The sequence below is a fragment of the Amphiprion ocellaris genome, chromosome 2, assembly GCF_022539595.1.
Source record: "Amphiprion ocellaris isolate individual 3 ecotype Okinawa chromosome 2, ASM2253959v1, whole genome shotgun sequence".
Lineage (NCBI taxonomy): Eukaryota > Metazoa > Chordata > Actinopteri > Pomacentridae > Amphiprion > Amphiprion ocellaris.
Genome location: NC_072767.1, coordinates 5,329,447 through 5,348,419, shown reverse-complemented (window position 1 = coordinate 5,348,419; position 18,973 = coordinate 5,329,447). Strand labels below are relative to the sequence as shown.

At 39.1% G+C, this 18,973-nt stretch overlaps 1 protein-coding gene across 5 annotated transcripts in view; it reads right to left on the bottom strand.

Annotated features, from left to right (window-relative positions):
* negr1 (neuronal growth regulator 1) overlaps positions 1–18,973 on the bottom strand; it is a 234,287-nt gene that overhangs the window by 60,619 nt on the left and 154,695 nt on the right. For all 5 annotated transcript variants that reach the window (XM_055018587.1, XM_055018590.1, XM_055018592.1 and 2 more), the window contains exons 5-6: positions 16,250–16,370; positions 9,276–9,424 (exon numbers count right to left, since the gene is read on the bottom strand). In XM_055018587.1, the coding sequence (XP_054874562.1) occupies positions 9,276–9,424; positions 16,250–16,370 (270 nt within the window). The remainder of the gene's footprint in view (positions 1–9,275; positions 9,425–16,249; positions 16,371–18,973) is intronic.

The following is an 18,973-nucleotide window of genomic DNA, read 5'->3' as shown; positions in this document are numbered from 1 at the left end:
AGCTGATACCTCATGAGCTGTGATTGCTTTTCTGTTCTGTGCTCTTTGAGGTTTCGATTTGATCCGGAGAGCGATGTGGAGAAAAAAGATTCTGCATCTCATGATTGAATCTAACTGGCTGACAATGAATTACAGTGAAAACTACGTCTGGCTAAGCTGTAATCAATGAAATGCAAATATTCCGCCTGGAAACATATCGAAGAACAAAAGGTTATTTCTCAGGCTTTCTGCGCTCTGCTCACACCGATTATCCAGCTCGGTTCATTACACCTTTGTAACTTAACAAGCGTTAGAAGTACCGACAATCGTCACAAGGGCTTTATTATTATTCACTGTTGACACGGCTATTGATGGCATGAAAAGACGTGCACGCTCACACCTGAACACTGAGGCCTCCAGCAGGAAGTGACAAAGAGTGTGGATGCTTCTTTCTGCTCCAAAGAACCCAGTTTGTGTTTCACCACAGCAGCTTTTAACACGCAGCTTAAAGTGGTGCTTAGCTAAAAGAGATCACAATCCCTGCTAATGGCTAAAAAACCCAGAATGGTCTGACAACTGCAGCACAGCAGCAGACAGCGAGGACATGTGCATCCAGCTCATTTCCGAAAGACAGAAATGAGTCAGAAGCAGCAGCACAAAGCCAGAATGCAAATGAGTGTTTCCATCCCTGTCAGATGTGAAACAGAAACCAGAGCCTTCCAGAAGGTGTTTACTTCCCCGAGTCACAGTTCGTCTCAGAGATAATCACAAAGCTCTCAGTGAGGTGAAGACAAAAAGGATTTACGCTGCTGAAGGATAAGGACCTTTCAGCTCCACAATCCTGACAAGAGAGTCATGAAACCATCGAGGGTTCGGCCTTATAGCGGTCTTTGTTTAGCCGGTGGCTGTTTCCAGAAGTGTTTGGCAAAGAGGATAAACTTACAGACATGGAGGAGCCAAGACTGCCAACAATTCATGCTCAACATAAAGTAAACACAAAGAGATTGACAATGGAGCACCCCCAGCTAGCTGACATCGCTTAGCATTAGCAAGAAAACATGACTGAGCAAACTAAAGCATGCTAACAATAACAGCAGTTAGCTCCTTACAACCACAGTCTGATTAGCTATGTAGTCCTTTAACAAGTTGTTCTAAATGAGAAGCACAGACTTTAAGGTCAGCTAGCTCTGGGAAATCTTGCAAAAAGGATCTACGTTGCTAAAGGATGAAGATTTAATGCTGAGTGTTTCACTTTATATTAGTTTTGCCCAGTGGCTGTTTCCAGAAGTGTTTGCAAAGAGGATAAACTAACAAACATGGAGGAGCCAAGACTGCCAACAATTCATGCTCAACATAAAGACAAAGAGATCTCCAATGGAACAGCCCCAGCTAGCTGACATAGCTTAGCATTAGCAGGGAAATACGATCGACTGAACTACAATGTGAATAAAACCACACAAAAGGACTAAACAATAGTTTAGTTCTCTGAAAGAGAAGGACCATTAATCTCCAGAAAAATGAAACTGAGCCCTTAATGCTGAGTATTTAGCTTCATATTGTGTATTTGTTTTGCTTGGTGTCTATTTGAAGAAGCCTTTTGGGATAAAGATAACCTTACAAACATACATAAATACCAAGAATTCATGTTCATTCTACTGAAAACCAGGAGATCTCCAATGGAGCAGCCACACCTAGCTGATGAAGCTTAGCGTTACCAAGAAAACATGACTGACTGAATGAAAATGTGCAAACATTAAATCAAAGAACAAAAAAAGACAAAAATACTTGATGTTGATGAAGGATAAGGACCATTAAATCTCAGAAAAATGAAACTGAACCCTTAATTCTGAGTATTTCACTTTTTCTTGTATCTTTGCTTCCACTGGTGGCTGTTTCAAGAGCTCTTTAGTGATAAAGATAACCTTACAAACATGCATAAATACCAAGAACTGATGTTCATTCTACTGAAAACCAAGAGATTTCCAACGGACCAGTCATAGCTAGCTGACGTAGCTTAGCATTACCAAGAAAACACAACCGAGTGAACTAAAATGCACAAACAGGAAATAAAACCACATAAAAAGACTAAAAATAGTTTACTTCTTTGAAAGATAAGGACCATTAGACCTCAGAAAAATGAAACTGAGCCCTAAAAGCTGAGTATTTAGCTTCATATTGTGTATTTGTTTTGACCAGTGGCTGTTTTGGGATAAAGATAACCTTACAAACATGCATAAATACCAATAATTCATGTTCAGTCTAGTGAAAACCAGGAGATCTCCAATGGAGCAGCCGCAGCTTGCTGACGTAGCTTAGCATTAGCAAAAAAACATAACTGAGTGAACTAAAAATGTGCTAAAAGCAAATAAAATCACACAAAAAGGCAAAAAATATTGACTTTGCTGAAGGATGCAGACCATAAAACCTAAGACAAATGAAACTGAACCCTTAAAGCTTCATATTTAGCTTCATATTTCTTCTTCTGAACCACTATTTTTGCTTCTACAAGTTGTTTTCTCCATGAATAACCCCGACTCGATCATCACTGACTGCACTACAACCTCAGCTCTTCCTGCACATAACGTTCTTCATCACAAACCTCCCACATCGTGTTGCTGCTTAAAATTCACCTCAATATACGAGGCTTTATCAAATATGCATGCCCCCGTCCCCCTCCGCATCGCGCTCATCAATAGCTATCGACTGCCTCTAAAATAGCAATCCAAAGTCACCGCCGGTGAAATCTAACCTCCGGGTTTCTGTTTTTCACGTCGACGTGGCGGCGAGGCGACCGCTTGCCATTTCTCATTAAGAACAACAACAGCAATGGCCTCTATTCCATTAGTGGAGATCTGGAGAGAAGAAGAAAGAAAAGAAGAAGAAGGACAGCCAAAAGAGGAAGAAAGAGAAGAAGAAGAAAAACAAAAGAGGAAGAAAGAGAAAAAGAAGAACGAGAGACAAAACAGGAAGAAAGAGAAGAAGAATGAGAGACAAATGAGGAAGAAAGAGAAGAAGAATGACAAAAGAGGAAGAAAGAGAAGAACAACAAAAGAGGACGAAAGAGAAGAATAAGAGACAAAAGAGGAAGAAAGAGAAGAAGAAGGAGAGACAAAAGAGGAAGAAAGAGAAGAAGAAGAAGGAGAGACAAAAGAGGAATAAATAGAAGAAGAACAAGATACAAAGGAGGAAGAAAGAGAACAACAAAAGAGGAAGAAAGAGGAGAACAAGAGACAAAAGAGGAAGAAAGAGAAGAAGAAGGAGAGACAAAAGAGGAAGAGAAGAAGAAGAAGGAGAGACAAAAGAGGAATAAATAGAAGAAGAACAAGATACAAAGGAGAAAGAAAGAGAAGAATAATGACAAAAGAGAAATCAAGAGAAGGAGATGAGAGTGGCTCAGATAAGCCTGGATAGAGACTGAGCAGATGAAGCGATGGAAGACAAAGAGGGAGAGTTGGGTTCAGCTGCTTCTATTCTGAGGTTTCTCTTTCCTTTGAGGATCGCTGGTGTCACATTAAGACCCTCCGTTAGAGAATCTGAGACGAGGCTTTGATGTTCTTTGTGAATACACAAACAGCTCCTCTGACGACTGCCAACTCTACAGAAATATCTTTTTGTTCTCGAGTCTCCGGCCTGCTAGGGACAACGTTCTCATCACAGAGAGCAGCGCTAACCGCTGAATAATTGAACTCACCTGTTCATATTTCATCACTGAATACATTAAATGGAATATTTTTCACGGTGAAACTCTGACAGAGATGTTCCCCTCCAGCCCTCTGCTGTCATTCTGCTGGCTTCGGTTTGTTCCTGTTTGACAACGACAGAGGTGGACAACATCTGGTGTCGGAATATCAAACACCAGCTAAAGTTGCTCTATATCAGTAAAAGTTGCTCTATATTAGTTAAAGTTGCTCTATTTTATTCAAATTTGCTCTGTATTAGTTAAACTTGCTCCACATTAGCTAAAGTTGCTCTATATTAGTTAAAGCTGCTCTATATTACTTAAAGTTGCTCTACATTAAAGTTACTCTATACTCACTAAAGTTGCTCTATAATAGTTACAGTTGCTCTATATTACTTAAAGTTGCTCTATATTAGTTAAAGCTGCTCTATATTACTTAAAGTTGCTCTACACTAAAGTTACTCTATACTCACTAAAGTTGCTCTATAATAGTTACAGTTGCTCTATATTACTTAAAGTTGCTCTATATTACTTAAAGTTGCTCTATATTACCTAAAGTTGCTCTAAATGAGTTAAAATTGCTCTATATTAGCTAAGGTTGCTCGACATGAGTTTAAGTTGCTCTAAATGAGTTAAAGATGACCTGCACTACCATTCTAAAGTTTGGGGTCACCCAGACAATTCCTTGTTTTCCATGAAAACTCTCACTTTTATCCATGTGCTAACATAACTGTATCAATCATCAATGAGCCTTTCAACACCATTAGCTAACACAATGTAGCATTAGAACACAGGAGTGATGGTTGCTGGAAATGTTACTCTGTACCCCTATGGAGATATTCCATTAAAAATCAACCATTTCCAGCTAGAATAATCATTTACCACATTAACAATGTCTACACTGGATTTATTATTAATTTCATGTTATGTTCTGCTTTTCTTTCAACAATCAGCATCAACATTTCTAAGCGACCCCAGACTGTTGAACAGTAGTGAATGTAGACAGAGGAAGAGTCTTGTTCTTGTGGTTGAAATCCACTTCCCACCGAGATTTTAAATCTTCAAACCACTCTGGATATTAATTATGCAGGACTTCTTTTGTGGAAATATTAAAATATTCTGATGCAAGCAGGAACTGGAAACCCTCATTAATGAACCAGCGGATAGCCTGCTGGGTGGAACTCTAGTGGCTCTGAGCTTCAGGGCATTCAGTTACAAACCAGACATAACTGGATAATTCCATTCATAATGATCTACAAAGATCCTTAAATCAACAGTTAGTCCTGGAATACAGAAAGGATCCATCCCAGTTCATCAGCTGCTGAAGGCTTCAGTCAGGAAAAAGAACAAATCTACCAGCACTGTTTTCAGTCCTTCAATCTAAAGTCAACTAAACCTGACAGACGTTCCTCCCAGAACCTCCTCAGAACATCTGGTTCTTCCTCTCCAGTAACTTTATCAGTGATCAGAGTTCTACCTTCAGACTGGGAATATTTCCAGAGTTCCAGGTCCTTGAAGTCCATAGAGGTGGGTCCAGATTTATCACTTTTTAATAGATTTTTTCCATCATTTCTGAGCCTCAGAACTTCATCAGTCCAGCAGATAGACACATGACGTTTAGGAGGAGAAACACATCTGAGTTCTAGTAAAAACTGCAACTAAAATAACAACAAAAAAGAGCTGGAAAATCACTTCCAAAAAAAAGTCCAAAACTACCACAAAAAGTACCAAAACTACCATAGAACTGGTGAAATTGTGAAAAAAAATCTAATCTGGCACAAAAAACATGCAAAATTACCACACAAAGAACCAAAATCACCCCAAAACTGGTCAAATTGAAGCAAAAAAAAATTAAAATACCCCAAAAAGAGTCAGAATTACCCTGAAACATTCAAATATGCCAACAGAAACATGGAAAATCACTACAAAATGGTCAAAATCACCCCAAAAAGAGACACAACTACCCTGAAAATTCAAATATGCCAACAAAAACACTTGCAAAATAACATCTAAAAGAGCCAAAATTACCCTGAAACTTTCAAAAATCACCACAAAAAATGGCAAAATTTTCCACGAAAAACACCAAAATAAAAACTCAAATTTAGCACAAAAAACATGCAAAATAACCCCAAAAAGAGCCAAAATTACCTTGAAAGATTCAAATATGCCAACAAATACAAGCAAAATTACCACAAAAAGAATCAAATTTACCACGAAAATGATGTTTGTTTAGTGTCTCCTCTGACCAGGACTACCACAGTGGATGCATAGTCCTGATGGTGAAGCACAGAGGTGGGAGTGTGATGATATAATTACAGTTTTGCCACAATTTCACCTGTTTTGTGGTAATTTTTATATTTTTTGGGGTGATTTTGTGTCTTTTTGTGGTAATTTTGTAATGCCATGAGTCTATCTGCTGGACTGATGAAGTTCTGAGGCTCAGAAATGATGGAAAAAGTCCATTAAAAAGTGATAAATCTGGACCCACTTCTATGGACTTCAAGGACCTGGAATTCTGGAAATATTCCCAGTATGAAGGTAGAACTCTGATCATTGATAAAGTTACTGGAGATGAAGAACCAGATGTTCTGAGGAGGTTCTGGAGGGAACTTTAGTCATGTTTGGTTGATTTTTTTGTGCTGAATTTGAGTTTTTGTTGCAATTTCACCTGTTTTATAGTAATTTTGGTCCTTTTTGTGGTGATTTTGGGTGTTTTTCCTGACATATTTGAACGTGTCAGGGTAATTTTGGTTCTTTTTGGAGTAATTTTGCAAGTTTTTGTGCCAATTTTTTAGTTGTCACAATTTCACCAGTTTTATTGTAATTTTAGTACTTTTTGTGGTAGTTTTGGTACTTTTTGTGGTGATTTTGGGTGTTTTTCCTGACACATTTAAACCTTTCAGGGTAGTTTTGGCTCTTTTTGGGTTGATTTTGTGTATTTTTGTGGTAATTTTGGCTGGCTTTGTGGTTATTTTGCTATGTTTTTTGTGCCAAATTTGACTTTTGTCGCAATTTCACCTGTTTTGTGGTACCACAAAACTACCACGTGGTAATTTTGGCAATTTTTGTAGTGATCTTCCATGTTTTTGCTGTCACATTTGAACATTTCAGGGTATTTTTGGCTCTTTTTAGGGTAATTTTGCATGGTTTTTTGTGCCAAATTTTAGTTTTTGTTGCCATTTCACCTGTTTTGCGGTAATTTTGGTGCTTTTTGTGGTGATTTTGGGTGTTTTTGTTGGCATATTTGATCTTTGCAGGGTAGTTTTGGCTCTTTTTGTGTCTTTTTGTGGTACTTTTGTAATATCATGTGTCTATCTGGTGGATTGATGAAGTTCTGAGGCTCAAAAATGATGATAAATCTGGACCCACCTCTATGGACTTCAAGGACCTGGAAATATTCCCAGTATGAAGGTAGAACTTCAGCTGGTTCTGAGGAGGTCATGGAGGAGTAACTGACTGATTTTTCATTAACAGATCTACTATTGTTTGGAGACTTTTTAAAATACTGATAATTTGACTCTCCTCTCCATGTTCTTGCACCATGTCTGGCCTTTTGTTGGACGGCTTTATGAAGCTTCTTCTGAATGGCAGCTCCATTATCGTTATCTCCGTCACCACGTACAGTTTCTGAGAGGTTCTGGCTCCAGCTTTGTGTTTCTGTCTCCATTTATTCCACACAATGGCAGCGCTTCCGACGGTTGGCTGTGGTCTGGAGGAGAATAAACCTCCAGAGTCAGAGCCTCCACCGGGAGGTCGGAGGTCGGATCAGCCGGACTGAAAACACCTCGTCCATTCTGATTTAATATGGATGCAGTTATGGTGCCGATGCAGAGGAGTCCAGAAAAAAAAAAAAATTTACTTAAAAACACGATAAAGAAATAAACCAGCACAGAAAGCTCCTGGTTGGTTCCTGTAGGATTAACCTCCTGTTCTGTTAAACTGATCCACTTTAAAGTAAAATAATAGAAGAAAGGAATAAAAATGTATATACTGTATACTATTTAAAAATAAAGTAAAATAAGCCAAAAAAGCAGATAATTTCCACATCAAAAACCTGTATTTTGATAAATGCTAATATATTCTTTGTAAATTTACATAATTTTTACTGTAACTAAATCAGCCAAATTTACTGATACTTGAAAGAACATTTATGTATATTGTTTATTGAAATATATATTAAAAATGGTATTTTTACAGATTTTCCCTGTCATAAAATAACAGAATAAAGGAATAATAATTTACAAACTGTCTTAAAAAATGTAAAACTAAATAAAAACAGGCCTGAATTGCAAATAATGTCCACTTATTTTTTATTCTATTTAGTATTTTTTATATTTTATCATATTTAAAAGAAAAATTGAAGTATTTTTTCGTTGTGAAACTTCTTTTACTCGGCTTAAAAATCAACTTATTAAATAAAAACGGTTTATTTCACATACCTGCACATATTTCTGCTTCAATAAAAGTTATTTTCCATTAGTGGTGGGATGCAATTAAAACAAATAATCTAAATAATTAAAGTTTTTTGTTTTTTTTAATTAATTAATCACATTTTTGTCAAACATCAATATTTGACCCAATAATCAAAGTTTTCAGTTCAGATAAATGGTGGCTGAGACTGAATGGATGAATATTTATTTATTTGGACAAGACAGGGCAGATTAAATATTCATATATGTGAAGTTAAACAATAAACAATTATTTCTGTTTATCTGCATTTTTCATCAGATTAGTGCAAACTCAGTTATAGCGATTATATTCAATATTTTAAGACTTATATAAATTCCAGCACTTTCACTGTCTTCTAATGTGGTCTATTATGGGATGTGGTGTCGCCATGGAACTCATTAGCATAAAGTAGCTTAATTTATGCTAACGAGGCGGTTAGTTAGATGTCGTAGGTCCAGCAGCTGCCACACTGGGAGACGATCACCCAGAGTTTATGGCAGCTTGTCGCCATGACAACAGCCATCCTTGAACCTGTCTCTCAGTGACCACCGATTTAGAGCCAAGATCAAAGATATCACCACCATTCTCTCACCTTTGGTATCTTTGGTCTGGGACAGTCTGTAGAGGCCTTTAGGCATCGGTGTGTGATGAGTAAGTTAACTCCAGATTATTAAACCGCTGTTTAATAAACCTTCTGCCGATTCAGAACCACCTTCATTTAACCCCAGTGAATAATTGTGCAGAGCATCATCGAGGCCTCTGACTATCTGGAACTACAGATTCCTTACGGCTCTGGAAAGCATGAACCGGTCTGAGTCACTGCTCAGTGTTCAGCTCAGCATTTAGCTTAGCATTTAGCTTAGCATGACTGGCCTGCTGTCTTTGTAATTCTGTTTCCCCTCAGAGCGAAACTTCTCCTCCAGGTGGTGGTTTTTATTTTACAACATGCAGACTTTAAACACATCCGCCCTCGCACTCAGAACAGCGCCAATATGCAAGAGACCAACCACTGGGAAACCAGAAGCCGCCTCATCTGGCGATACTTCAACTCCTAGCTTTAGCTTCTAGCATTCCAACAGGAAGTCCTGCAGCAGAAGATGAGGCCAGATACGCCTCAATCACACCCAGAACCTCCACCTAAAGCCAGCAGCAGCAGGAGAACACTTACGGTTGAGAGGCACGCTGGCGTTAGCCGTCCCTAGCTTGTTGGAGGCGACGCATGTGTAGTTCCCGTAGCGGTCCTCCGTCATGTTGGTCATGGTGAGGATGGATCTGGTGTTGAGGTTCTTGATCTCAATGCCCTGACCTTTGATAATCCTGAAAACAGAACAAACCAAGTGTTATTGATCATCGTTTACGCTAAATTATGTTCTGAGAGAAACAGATTATTGTTTTATCCCATCAATGTGTTATTTTAATTCATTTCAGGAACCAATCAGACGTCAGATGGAGACTTGTCACCGTGGTAACCCCAAAAAAAGGCGAAGCTTCAAAGATGGAGTGAAACGGTTTGATTTTACCCACAAACATGAAATTAGTCCTAAACCTGACTGAGTGTTTCTAAACCAAACTAGAAAGAGAGAAAATAAAACTAAACAAGAACTAAACAGAACTTAAAGTGTTCTGGACCAGAAATATTTCCGCTTTTTAACTGGTATTTTCCAGATTTTCCCTGTTTTTGTTAAAATTACAGATAATATTTAATAAAATCACAGACAGTGAGTATTCATCTGGATGCTAACAGGCAAAAACTGTAAAAAAAAACAAAAAAAACATCAAAAATCTGTATTTAATAAAAGATAATATATTCTTTAACAACGTCTGACTGTAAAATTGCACTCTTTTCTATAGTATTAAAATTTTAAAAAATATTGTTATTTTAAAGATTATTAGCTGATACTTGAAAGAAAAAATATTTACATGAACTATTGAAAAATGGTTCAAAAAATATATGGTAATTTTACAGATTTTCCCTTCTGTGTGAAATTACAGATAATATTTAGAAAAATAACAGAATAAAGCAATAATAAAAATTTTAAAAATTTAAACAAGTCTAAATTGCAAATACTGACCACATGAAAAATCTGTATTTTTATTTATGGAGGTCTAGATGTTGGTGTTCATAGAGGTCTAGATGTTGGTGTTCATGCTGGTGTTCATAGAGGTCTAGAGGTCTAGATGCTGGTGTTCATAGAGGTCTAGATGTTGGTTTTCATAGAAGTCTAGATGTTGGTGTTCATAGAGGTCTAGATAGTGTTCATAGAGGTCTAGATGTTGGTGTTCATAGAGGTCTAGATAGTGTTCATAAAGGTCTAGATGTTGGTTTTCAAAGAGGTCTAGATAGTGTTCATAGAGGTCTAGATGTTGGTGTTCATAGAGGTCTAGATGTTCATAGAGGTCTAGATGTTCATAGAGGTCTAGATGTTGGTGTTCATAAAGGTCTAGATGTTCATAGAGGTCTAGATGTTCATAGAGGTCTAGATGCTGGTGTTCATTGAGGTCTAGATGTTGGTGTTCATGCTGGTGTTCATAGAGGTCTAGAAGTTGGTCCTCAGCTCTGCCACCCAACACCGGCTGCACCTGATTGGACGAGAGCGTCACTACTTTTGGGTTTAAATTCGGACAAAGATGACGGCTGGTTTGGAAACTTTCACTTCAATTCAGTTTAATTCAATTTTATTTATGTAGCGCCAATTACAGGTCAAATTGTCTCAAGACGCTTTACAGAACCCAGATGAACCCCCACAGCAAAACTTGTGTTTCTGAAAACATTGGAGATGAGAAATAAGCTGCTGAATCTGGAACAACGGTTGATTTAAAAGAACCCAACTTTATGCGAATGAGGAGCAGGAAGCGTCTTTATAAAAGCTTCCAGAATGAACTGATGGTGGCTTTTATAAACGATACATACAGACTTCCAACTAGACATCTTTACTGCGATGTCACATGAGAAAACAGGTTGATTTCAAACCAGAATCACGCCTCAGGATGCAGTTTATTAGTCTCAGAACTCGTCTCATTGCTCCACACAAAGCATGAGTTCTGATGACACAAATGTTTGTCGTTGGATCTTCAGATTGTTCGGTACTTCAGCGCCTCTCGAGCGGATCTATTTACCCCTCGGTCTGCCGCTCTGGAGGACCGAGCTGAGCGAGGCGTGACCCGGAGGTGAAGCAGCTGGGCGCCACTCGACATGCTGTTCATCGTTCTGCTGCAGGTGGTTTTCCATAAATCCTGTTCCAGTGGTGGCTGGCATCTGTGCTGACAAACTGACAAATGTTTGACTGCTTACTTCTGTGGCTGTGATGATCTTTAACAGCCTGTAGAGATTAAAACCCGCTCCGTTAACGGCATATGCTTGGCGTCCTGATGGTGGGATTACTGCGGCTGTTTGTTTTCCATCTCTACAGTTTCCTCTTTGGCATCAGAAACCCTAAAAGCTCCCAGAGAGGAGACATGTTTCTATCTTGGCCTCGCTGCTCCTCCTGTGATCTCTGCTTTGGCAGACGCTCCATGTGTGACCTTATGTCCTGTAAATATCCACAAATCTGTTGTTCCCCCTCCCACGGTGGCATCCTCTAATGTTATCTGATGATCTCGGCGTGCGTTTTTCTCTAGTTCCACATCAAACCGGTCCACGCTTCCCTCCCTCAACCTCGTTTCTATTTTGTCAATATTCTGGCTTGAAATGCATCCAAAATGACTTTAATTGTGTCTATCCTGACTCAAAAGCATCCAAAATGGCAATAAAATATAATTGTTGGACCTTGAAAATGAAAAAAAGGTGCTAATTTTTCAAACAATGTTAGTCTGGTGTCTCCATAAAGTTCCTGTAAGTGTATATCTATGGATGGATTCATATTTCTAATAAAATACAGTCTTTGGTCGACATTTCACCAACTGTTGAGGCTCTAACATCAGTGGAATTTGCCTGATTTCACTTTTTTGGCTATTTTGACTTTAGAACTGTCCAAAATGACTCAAAATTGTCCAAAGTAATATAAAAAAATTGTCCAAAATGACAGTAATGAATAGTTATTGACCTTTGAAAATGGGGAAAAAGTGAAGAATTTTCAATCCAGGCTGGTTTAGTGTCATTTGAAAGTTCCTGTAAGTGTCTATCTATGGATGGATCCATATTTCTACTAAAACACAGTCTTTGGTCGACATTTCTTCAACTGTTGAGGCTCTAACATCAGTAGAATCTGATGCGAGGAAAGAGAGAGTGAAATTTTTTTTTTTGCTATTTTGACCTGAAATCAGTCCAAAATTACCCATATTTTGTCCAAAATGTCCCAAAATGGGCCCAGATAACTTTAAACTTCTCCAGAGTTACTAAGAATTGTCTAAAATCTCAATAGTAAATAGTTATTGGCCCCTTCAAATGGAAAAAAGTGTACAATTTAAAATCCAGACTGGTCTAGTGTCTCCATAAAGTTCCTGTAAGTGTGTATCTATGGATGGATCCATATTTCTACTAAAATACAGTCTTTGGTAGACATTTCTCCAACTGTTGAGGCTCTAACATCAGTAGAATTTGATGTGTTAAAGTCTGACCAGACAAGATTCCAGTTTTTAGATGTTTAAATGCTGATGTGGAGTCATTGGTAGGAACCAGAACCTGGTGTTTATAGAGGTGTAGATGTTCATAGAGGTCTAGATGTTGGTGTTCATAGAGGTCTAGATGATGGTGTTCGTAGAGGTCTAGATGTTGGTGTTCATAGAGGTCTAGCTGTTCATAGAGGTCTAGATGTTGATGTTCATAGAGGTCTAGATGTTCATAGAGGTCTAGATGTTGGTGTTCATAGAGGTCTAGATGTTCATAGAGGTCTAGATGTTGGTGTTCATAGAGGTCTAGATGTTCATAGAGGTCTAGATGTTGATGTTCATAGAGGTCTAGATGTTGGTGTTCATAGAGGTCTAGATGTTGGTGTTCATAAAGGTCTAGATGTTCATAGAGGTCTAGATGTTGATGTTCATAGAGGTCTAGATGTTCATAGAGGTCTAGATGTTGGTGTTCATAGAGGTCTAGATGTTGATGTTCATAGAGGTCTAGATGTTGATGTTCATAGAGGTCTAGATGTTGGTGTTCATAGAGGTCTAGATGTTGGTGTTCATAAAGGTCTAGATGTTCATAGAGGTCTAGATGTTGGTGGTAGATGAGCAGAGCTATTTCATGTTGATTCATGAGGAGATTTAACAACATCTGAGGCTGATTCTACTGAATGTTCTCATACAGATAGATCTCTCTTTTTGAGGGTGACAACAGAAAACCTCTGTCTTCCTCCCCAGCCCTCCACATAAACACCCACCCACTCCCATTCAAGAGCGAACATCAAGAGGAAGATCTCCTTGTCAGAACTGTCACAGCGTTTCTGAGCTGGAATGTTGTTTCTGCATCGACACGGAGCCAAAAAAAAGAAGCTTTTTATTCCACAGGAAGAGTTAAACGGAGGCTGTCCTGTTCTTAATGAGCGGGAAATGGAGAAATCAGCATTTAGCCGAGTGCGAAGTCAGAGAAAGAACAAGTCCTTGAATTAAGTCAATACTAGAATCATGCCAACTTGCCTCCTTAGCAATTTGAATAAATTGATTCCACCCCATAATTACAATTAGCACAGTGTGAGCTGATGATTGAAATTGTGCTCACCGGGAGTGGGTAAATGATGGGTAATGGGGGTAATTTGGTTTTTAAATTCAAGAACTGACACTTGAATCTCGACTGATTGATGTATGCGTCGCGAATGATTTAAGGCAGTCGGCAGCAAACGGTTTTATTAGGATGCGAGGTGAAGACAAGGCTGGAACATTTCTGAGGTCTCTCTCTGGAGGACGGAAAACAAAGTGAACGTTTTCTATCAGGAAACAGGATCGGCTAATATCTCATCCATTAGTGTCAGCAAGAAAGATGGAAGTCCAACTTTTAACACAACTTTGATGTTTAGTCCTGTTTATTCTAAATGTGCTTCCATTGTTTTCACTGGTTATAGCAGAAAAATACTCTTCTATTCCCAGGTGTCCCAGACAGCCCTGACGGTGAACCAGTGTGTACAACAGGCTCAGTTTGTGTTATTTCAGACACCAATATTTACTGATTTGTCATCTGGAACCCAGAACTAACAAGTTCTGTAAATAATTTTGGCAGAATTTAGAGAATTTCATGGGAATTTTTGAGGATTTTCACCCAAAAAAGAAGTCAACATCACCAGAAATACTCTTCCAACAGCCAATGACATTTGGCGAGGGCACTCTAAAGGGTTTCCAGCAGATCTAATTAAATCTCTCCAGCAGAGGCCAAAGTGTTGATTATTGGTCCTTGAAAATGAATAAAAAGGTGCAAATTATCAATCAAGCGTGGTATTGTGTCCCCAGAAAGTTTTGAAGCATTTAATTCTAGTTGAATTTGACATTGGTCCAAATTTTTTTGGCTATTTCAACTTGAAACCTGCCCAGAATTATTCAGAACTGTCCAAAATGATATGCAAAATAATAATAATGTGTAATTAATGGCTCTTGAAAATGAAAAAAAAGGTGCTAATTTTTCGAACGATGTTGGTCTAGTGTCTCCATAAAGTTCCTGTAAGTGTGGTCAAGAATCATAGAGGTATGAGATCCCCAAGTCAGCCATAGGTGGCGGGCTCTGGCAGAATAACAGCAAAATAAGGGAACACAGTATGATATTATAACCTGTGATTTATAATTGATTCATGCTATAACCTAATAAATGTGTTTAAACAAACCGAATGCCTATTTTTTATACACAATCTTTATTTGATCTATGGATGGGTCCATATTTCTACTAAAATACAGTCTTTGGTTGACATCTTTGGTCGACATTTCAGCAACTGTTGAGGCTCTAACATCAGTAGATTCTGATGGATTAAAGTTTGACCAGACAAGGTTCCAATTTTTAGATATTTAGACTTTAAATATGTCCAAAATGACTTTAATTGTGTCTAACGTGACTCTAAATTGTCCAAATGAAAATAATGTGTAATTATTAGTTCTTGAAACTGGAAAAAAGGTGCCGAATTTTACTGCAGCAACATAATTCCTCAATTCTGTCAGAATTCTTGATTTTGGTTCCAAAAAAAAAGCATCCAATTTTGCAGTATTTTACTGTATTTTGGAAAAAAACAATTGCTGCTGTTGGAGTTCAGCTGCATTTTTACAGTAAATTCTATTTGAATTTGTATTTTATTTCTCAGATTGAACCAACATATGAGGCCGATTTTGCCTTACTCAGTGTTTTTCATTTTCGGTTTTAGAAACTGAGCAGAGTTTGAATGTCAGAACCCAGGAGGAACTTTAGTTTTAGCATCCGTTAGCTTCTCTCCTGCTCTATGTGCTTACTTATGGCTAAATTCCACCTGAAAACAACTGGCCATGTTTTCAATTATTTGCTGTTAATTATAGGAGTTTCGATAGAAATCAAATTCCCTGAGAGGTTAAACATCTTCAAGAACCTCCAAAAGAAGTCCAGTCAATTTCTTTATACATTAAAATGCAGCACATGTGAGCACAGAGAGCAGGAGAGAAGTTAATGGACACTAAAGCTAAAGTTCCTCCTGGGTTCTGACATCTTTGTTCTGTGATAATCTGAGTCTCTCCCAGACTATTGAAGCTCTGGATCTTTGGAAATGTCTACATTTCAGCTGCTGCCATTGTCAAAAAAATGCAAGTAAACTGAGAACTTTAGCTTTAGCATCCATTAGCTTTTCTCCTGCTCTCTGTGCTCACTTATGGCTGAATTCCACCCAAAAACAACTGGCCATGTTTGATAGTATTTGCAGTTAATCATAGGAGTTTCAGTAGAAATCAAAGATGTTTCACGTCTTCAAGAACCTCCAAGAGAAGTCCAGTTGATTTCTTTATATATTAAAATGCAGCACATATGAGCACAGAGAGCAGGAGAGAAGCTAATGGATGCTAAAGCTAAAGTTCCTCCTGTGTTCTGACATCTTTGTTCTGTGATAATCTGAGTTCCTCCCAGAGTCTTGAAGCTCTGGATCTTTGGAAACTCCTCAATTTAGGTTCTGCCATTGTCTAAACCTGCAGCAAACAATACCTTCAAAAATCTGAATGTGCACAGTCAGTTTGAAGAGATGTTGCTTCTAGTACTGTTTTTCAGCCTGGACTCACCGTTTCTCGCCCTTGTACCACTCAAATGTTGGCCAAGGAACGGCAGCAGCTTCACACCTGAGCAGAGCCGTGCGTCCCAGACCGACTCCGTGACTCTTGGTTTCATGGATGGACGGAGCAACTGCAGAAAAAACAGACATTCAACACGTCAGCGAGAAACCAGAGGAGATCTGTGATGTTTGGCGTCCGCTCAGAGTCTGGGGAATGAAATGAATGCACACCGATAAATGGCTTAATGGAAGTTCAAAGACTGAACGGAGGAGGCAGGTTCTCCTTTCATGTGCTGTAAATCTCTCTCTGGTGTCTGAAGGCAGTTTCTAAAGCAACACGTTGCTTCTGTACCTGGAGGATTTATTCTGCTGGCAGCTCGGCCCTGAAGGAAACTAAAGAACCCGCTTTGAATGGACGACAAGAAAATACAGGCACTATTAGCATTTCTTTAAAAGCTGTCGTTGTTATATTTGTAGTAAAACCTGGTCCAGACTGAACTGAATGTGTGTTTACCACTGATTCTCTGTTAAAGAACGAAGCAGGAACCAATCAGAACATCTCAGTCTGACGGTGAATAAACCTGACTAACAATAAAACTCTGAACGTCTGATGTTCACTACCAGCTGCTTTAGTCTGTTTCTGATTAAAAGAACATGAAACGTGGAGGAAGCTCACATTCAGCTGCAGAGAATCGACTAAAAGTGAAATCTGGATGTTTCTGTTGGTGACAATCAGCTTTTAGAGGCGACCCGTCAAACGCCTGCAAACATTTGTTCAACCTGCATCTGAAACACCTCAGCATGGATCCAGTGACCATCACACTCTACAGACAGCAAACAGAGAAATCCAACACTGAGTGTTTCCACAGAACACAGGAGTGTTTAGATTCCAGATGTATAGGAGGAACAACGTGCTGCATAAGATGGAATCAGCTTTAAAGAAGACGCTGCTGTTCACTCTATACACTCAAGACACACTGTAAAAAAAAAACTGAAAAAAAATGGCACAAATCTGGACGCAAAGGCTCCAGAAAAAAATATGTTAAGAAAGGGAAGATTGAAAGGTAAAGACAAACAAGAAAAGTCCTGCTCCAAGGCTGCTCACTCATTGGATCATTTCTGATGGATAAGTCCTGATAAGTCCTCAGCGGTGGATTTGCAGCAGGATCACAATCATGTGATCATCAGCAGGCAGCTGATGTAGTGTTCACTTGTTGTCATGGTTACAGTGACGCCATGCCACCATTTCGCAGTGATACAGAAATCTTTAACTAATCCATGGATCCAGACTATAAGCTGCTAACTCACTATAAGTAGCTCTTCATGTTCATTCATCTCTGCAGGAAGTGTTGGTTCCATGCTGGGGGTTCTAGAAGTGATGGTTCCATGCTGGGGGTTCTAGAAGTGATGGTTCCATGCTGGGGGTTCGAGAAGTGATGGTTCCATGCTGAGGGTTCTAGAGGCGTTGGTTCCATGCTGGGGGTTCAATTCAATTCAATTCAATTTTATTTATATAGCGCCAATTACAGTCAAATTGTCTCGAGACGCTTTACAGAACCCATATGCCTGAACCCCCAGAGCAAGCCAAAAGGCGACAGTGGCAAGGAAAACACCCTTTTAACAGGGAAAAAACCTCGAGCAGAACCCGGCTCTTTATGTGGGGGACCTATCTGCCTGCTGGCCGGGCAGGTTGAGAGGGACAGAAGAGGTAGAGGTAGAGGCTTAGAGGTAGAGGGGAAGAGGTAGAGGGATAGAGGTAGAGGGTTACAGGTAGAGGGTTATAGTTGGGGAGAACAACCACACATCTGAAGCATCCAGCTCTGGGACCAGGGACACGGAGAAATTACACAGGGTTCTACAGGTGTTGGTTCCATGCTGGGGGTTCTAGAAGTGATGGTTCCATGCTGGTGGTTCTAGAAGTGATGGTTCCATGCAGAGGGTTCTAGAACCGTCGGTTCCATGCTGGTGGTTCTAGACATGTTGGTTCTATGCTGGTGATTCTAGACGTGTTAGTTCCATGCTGGTGGTTCTAGAACTGTTGGTTCCATGCAGGGGGTTCAAGAACCATTGGTTCCATGCTGGTGGTTCTAGAAGTCTTGGTTTCATGCTGAAGGTTCTAGAACCGTTGGTTCCATGCAGGGGGTTCTAGAACCGTTGGTTCCATGCTGGTGGTTCTAGACATGTTGGTTCCATGCTGAGGGTTCTAGAACCACTGGTTCCATGCAGGGGGTTCTAGAACAGTTGGTTCCATGCTGAGGGTTCTAGAACTGTTGGTTCCATGCTGGTGGTTCTAGCAGAGCCTGACTGGAGTGTTCTGAATGCTGTAAGCTGTAAATATCCAAAGAATGAACACTTTTCTGCTTCCTAAACTCAAACTAAAGTTCAAACTTCATGATTTCGTGGCTGACTGATGGTTTTTCTCCTTATTTTAAATGACGACTCTGCAAACTGATACAAAATAAAAATAAAAATGTTGGTGTCAAAATTCAGAAATGCCTCAGTTTAGTCATTATTAAGTGTGCTTAATAAGAAGAACTTTCAACCAGGGAAACATGTTTTTCAACAATTTTCTGAACCGGTAATCAATAATTTATTGATTAGTAATGCAAATTAAGTAAACAAATGGGATTTCATGTGCCAATAGTGGTTTATTTTGAATACGTGTCGTTTTCATCACAACATGTCTCAGTTTAATAAGCCACTACACAATCAGAGCACTGAGGAGACTCAGACG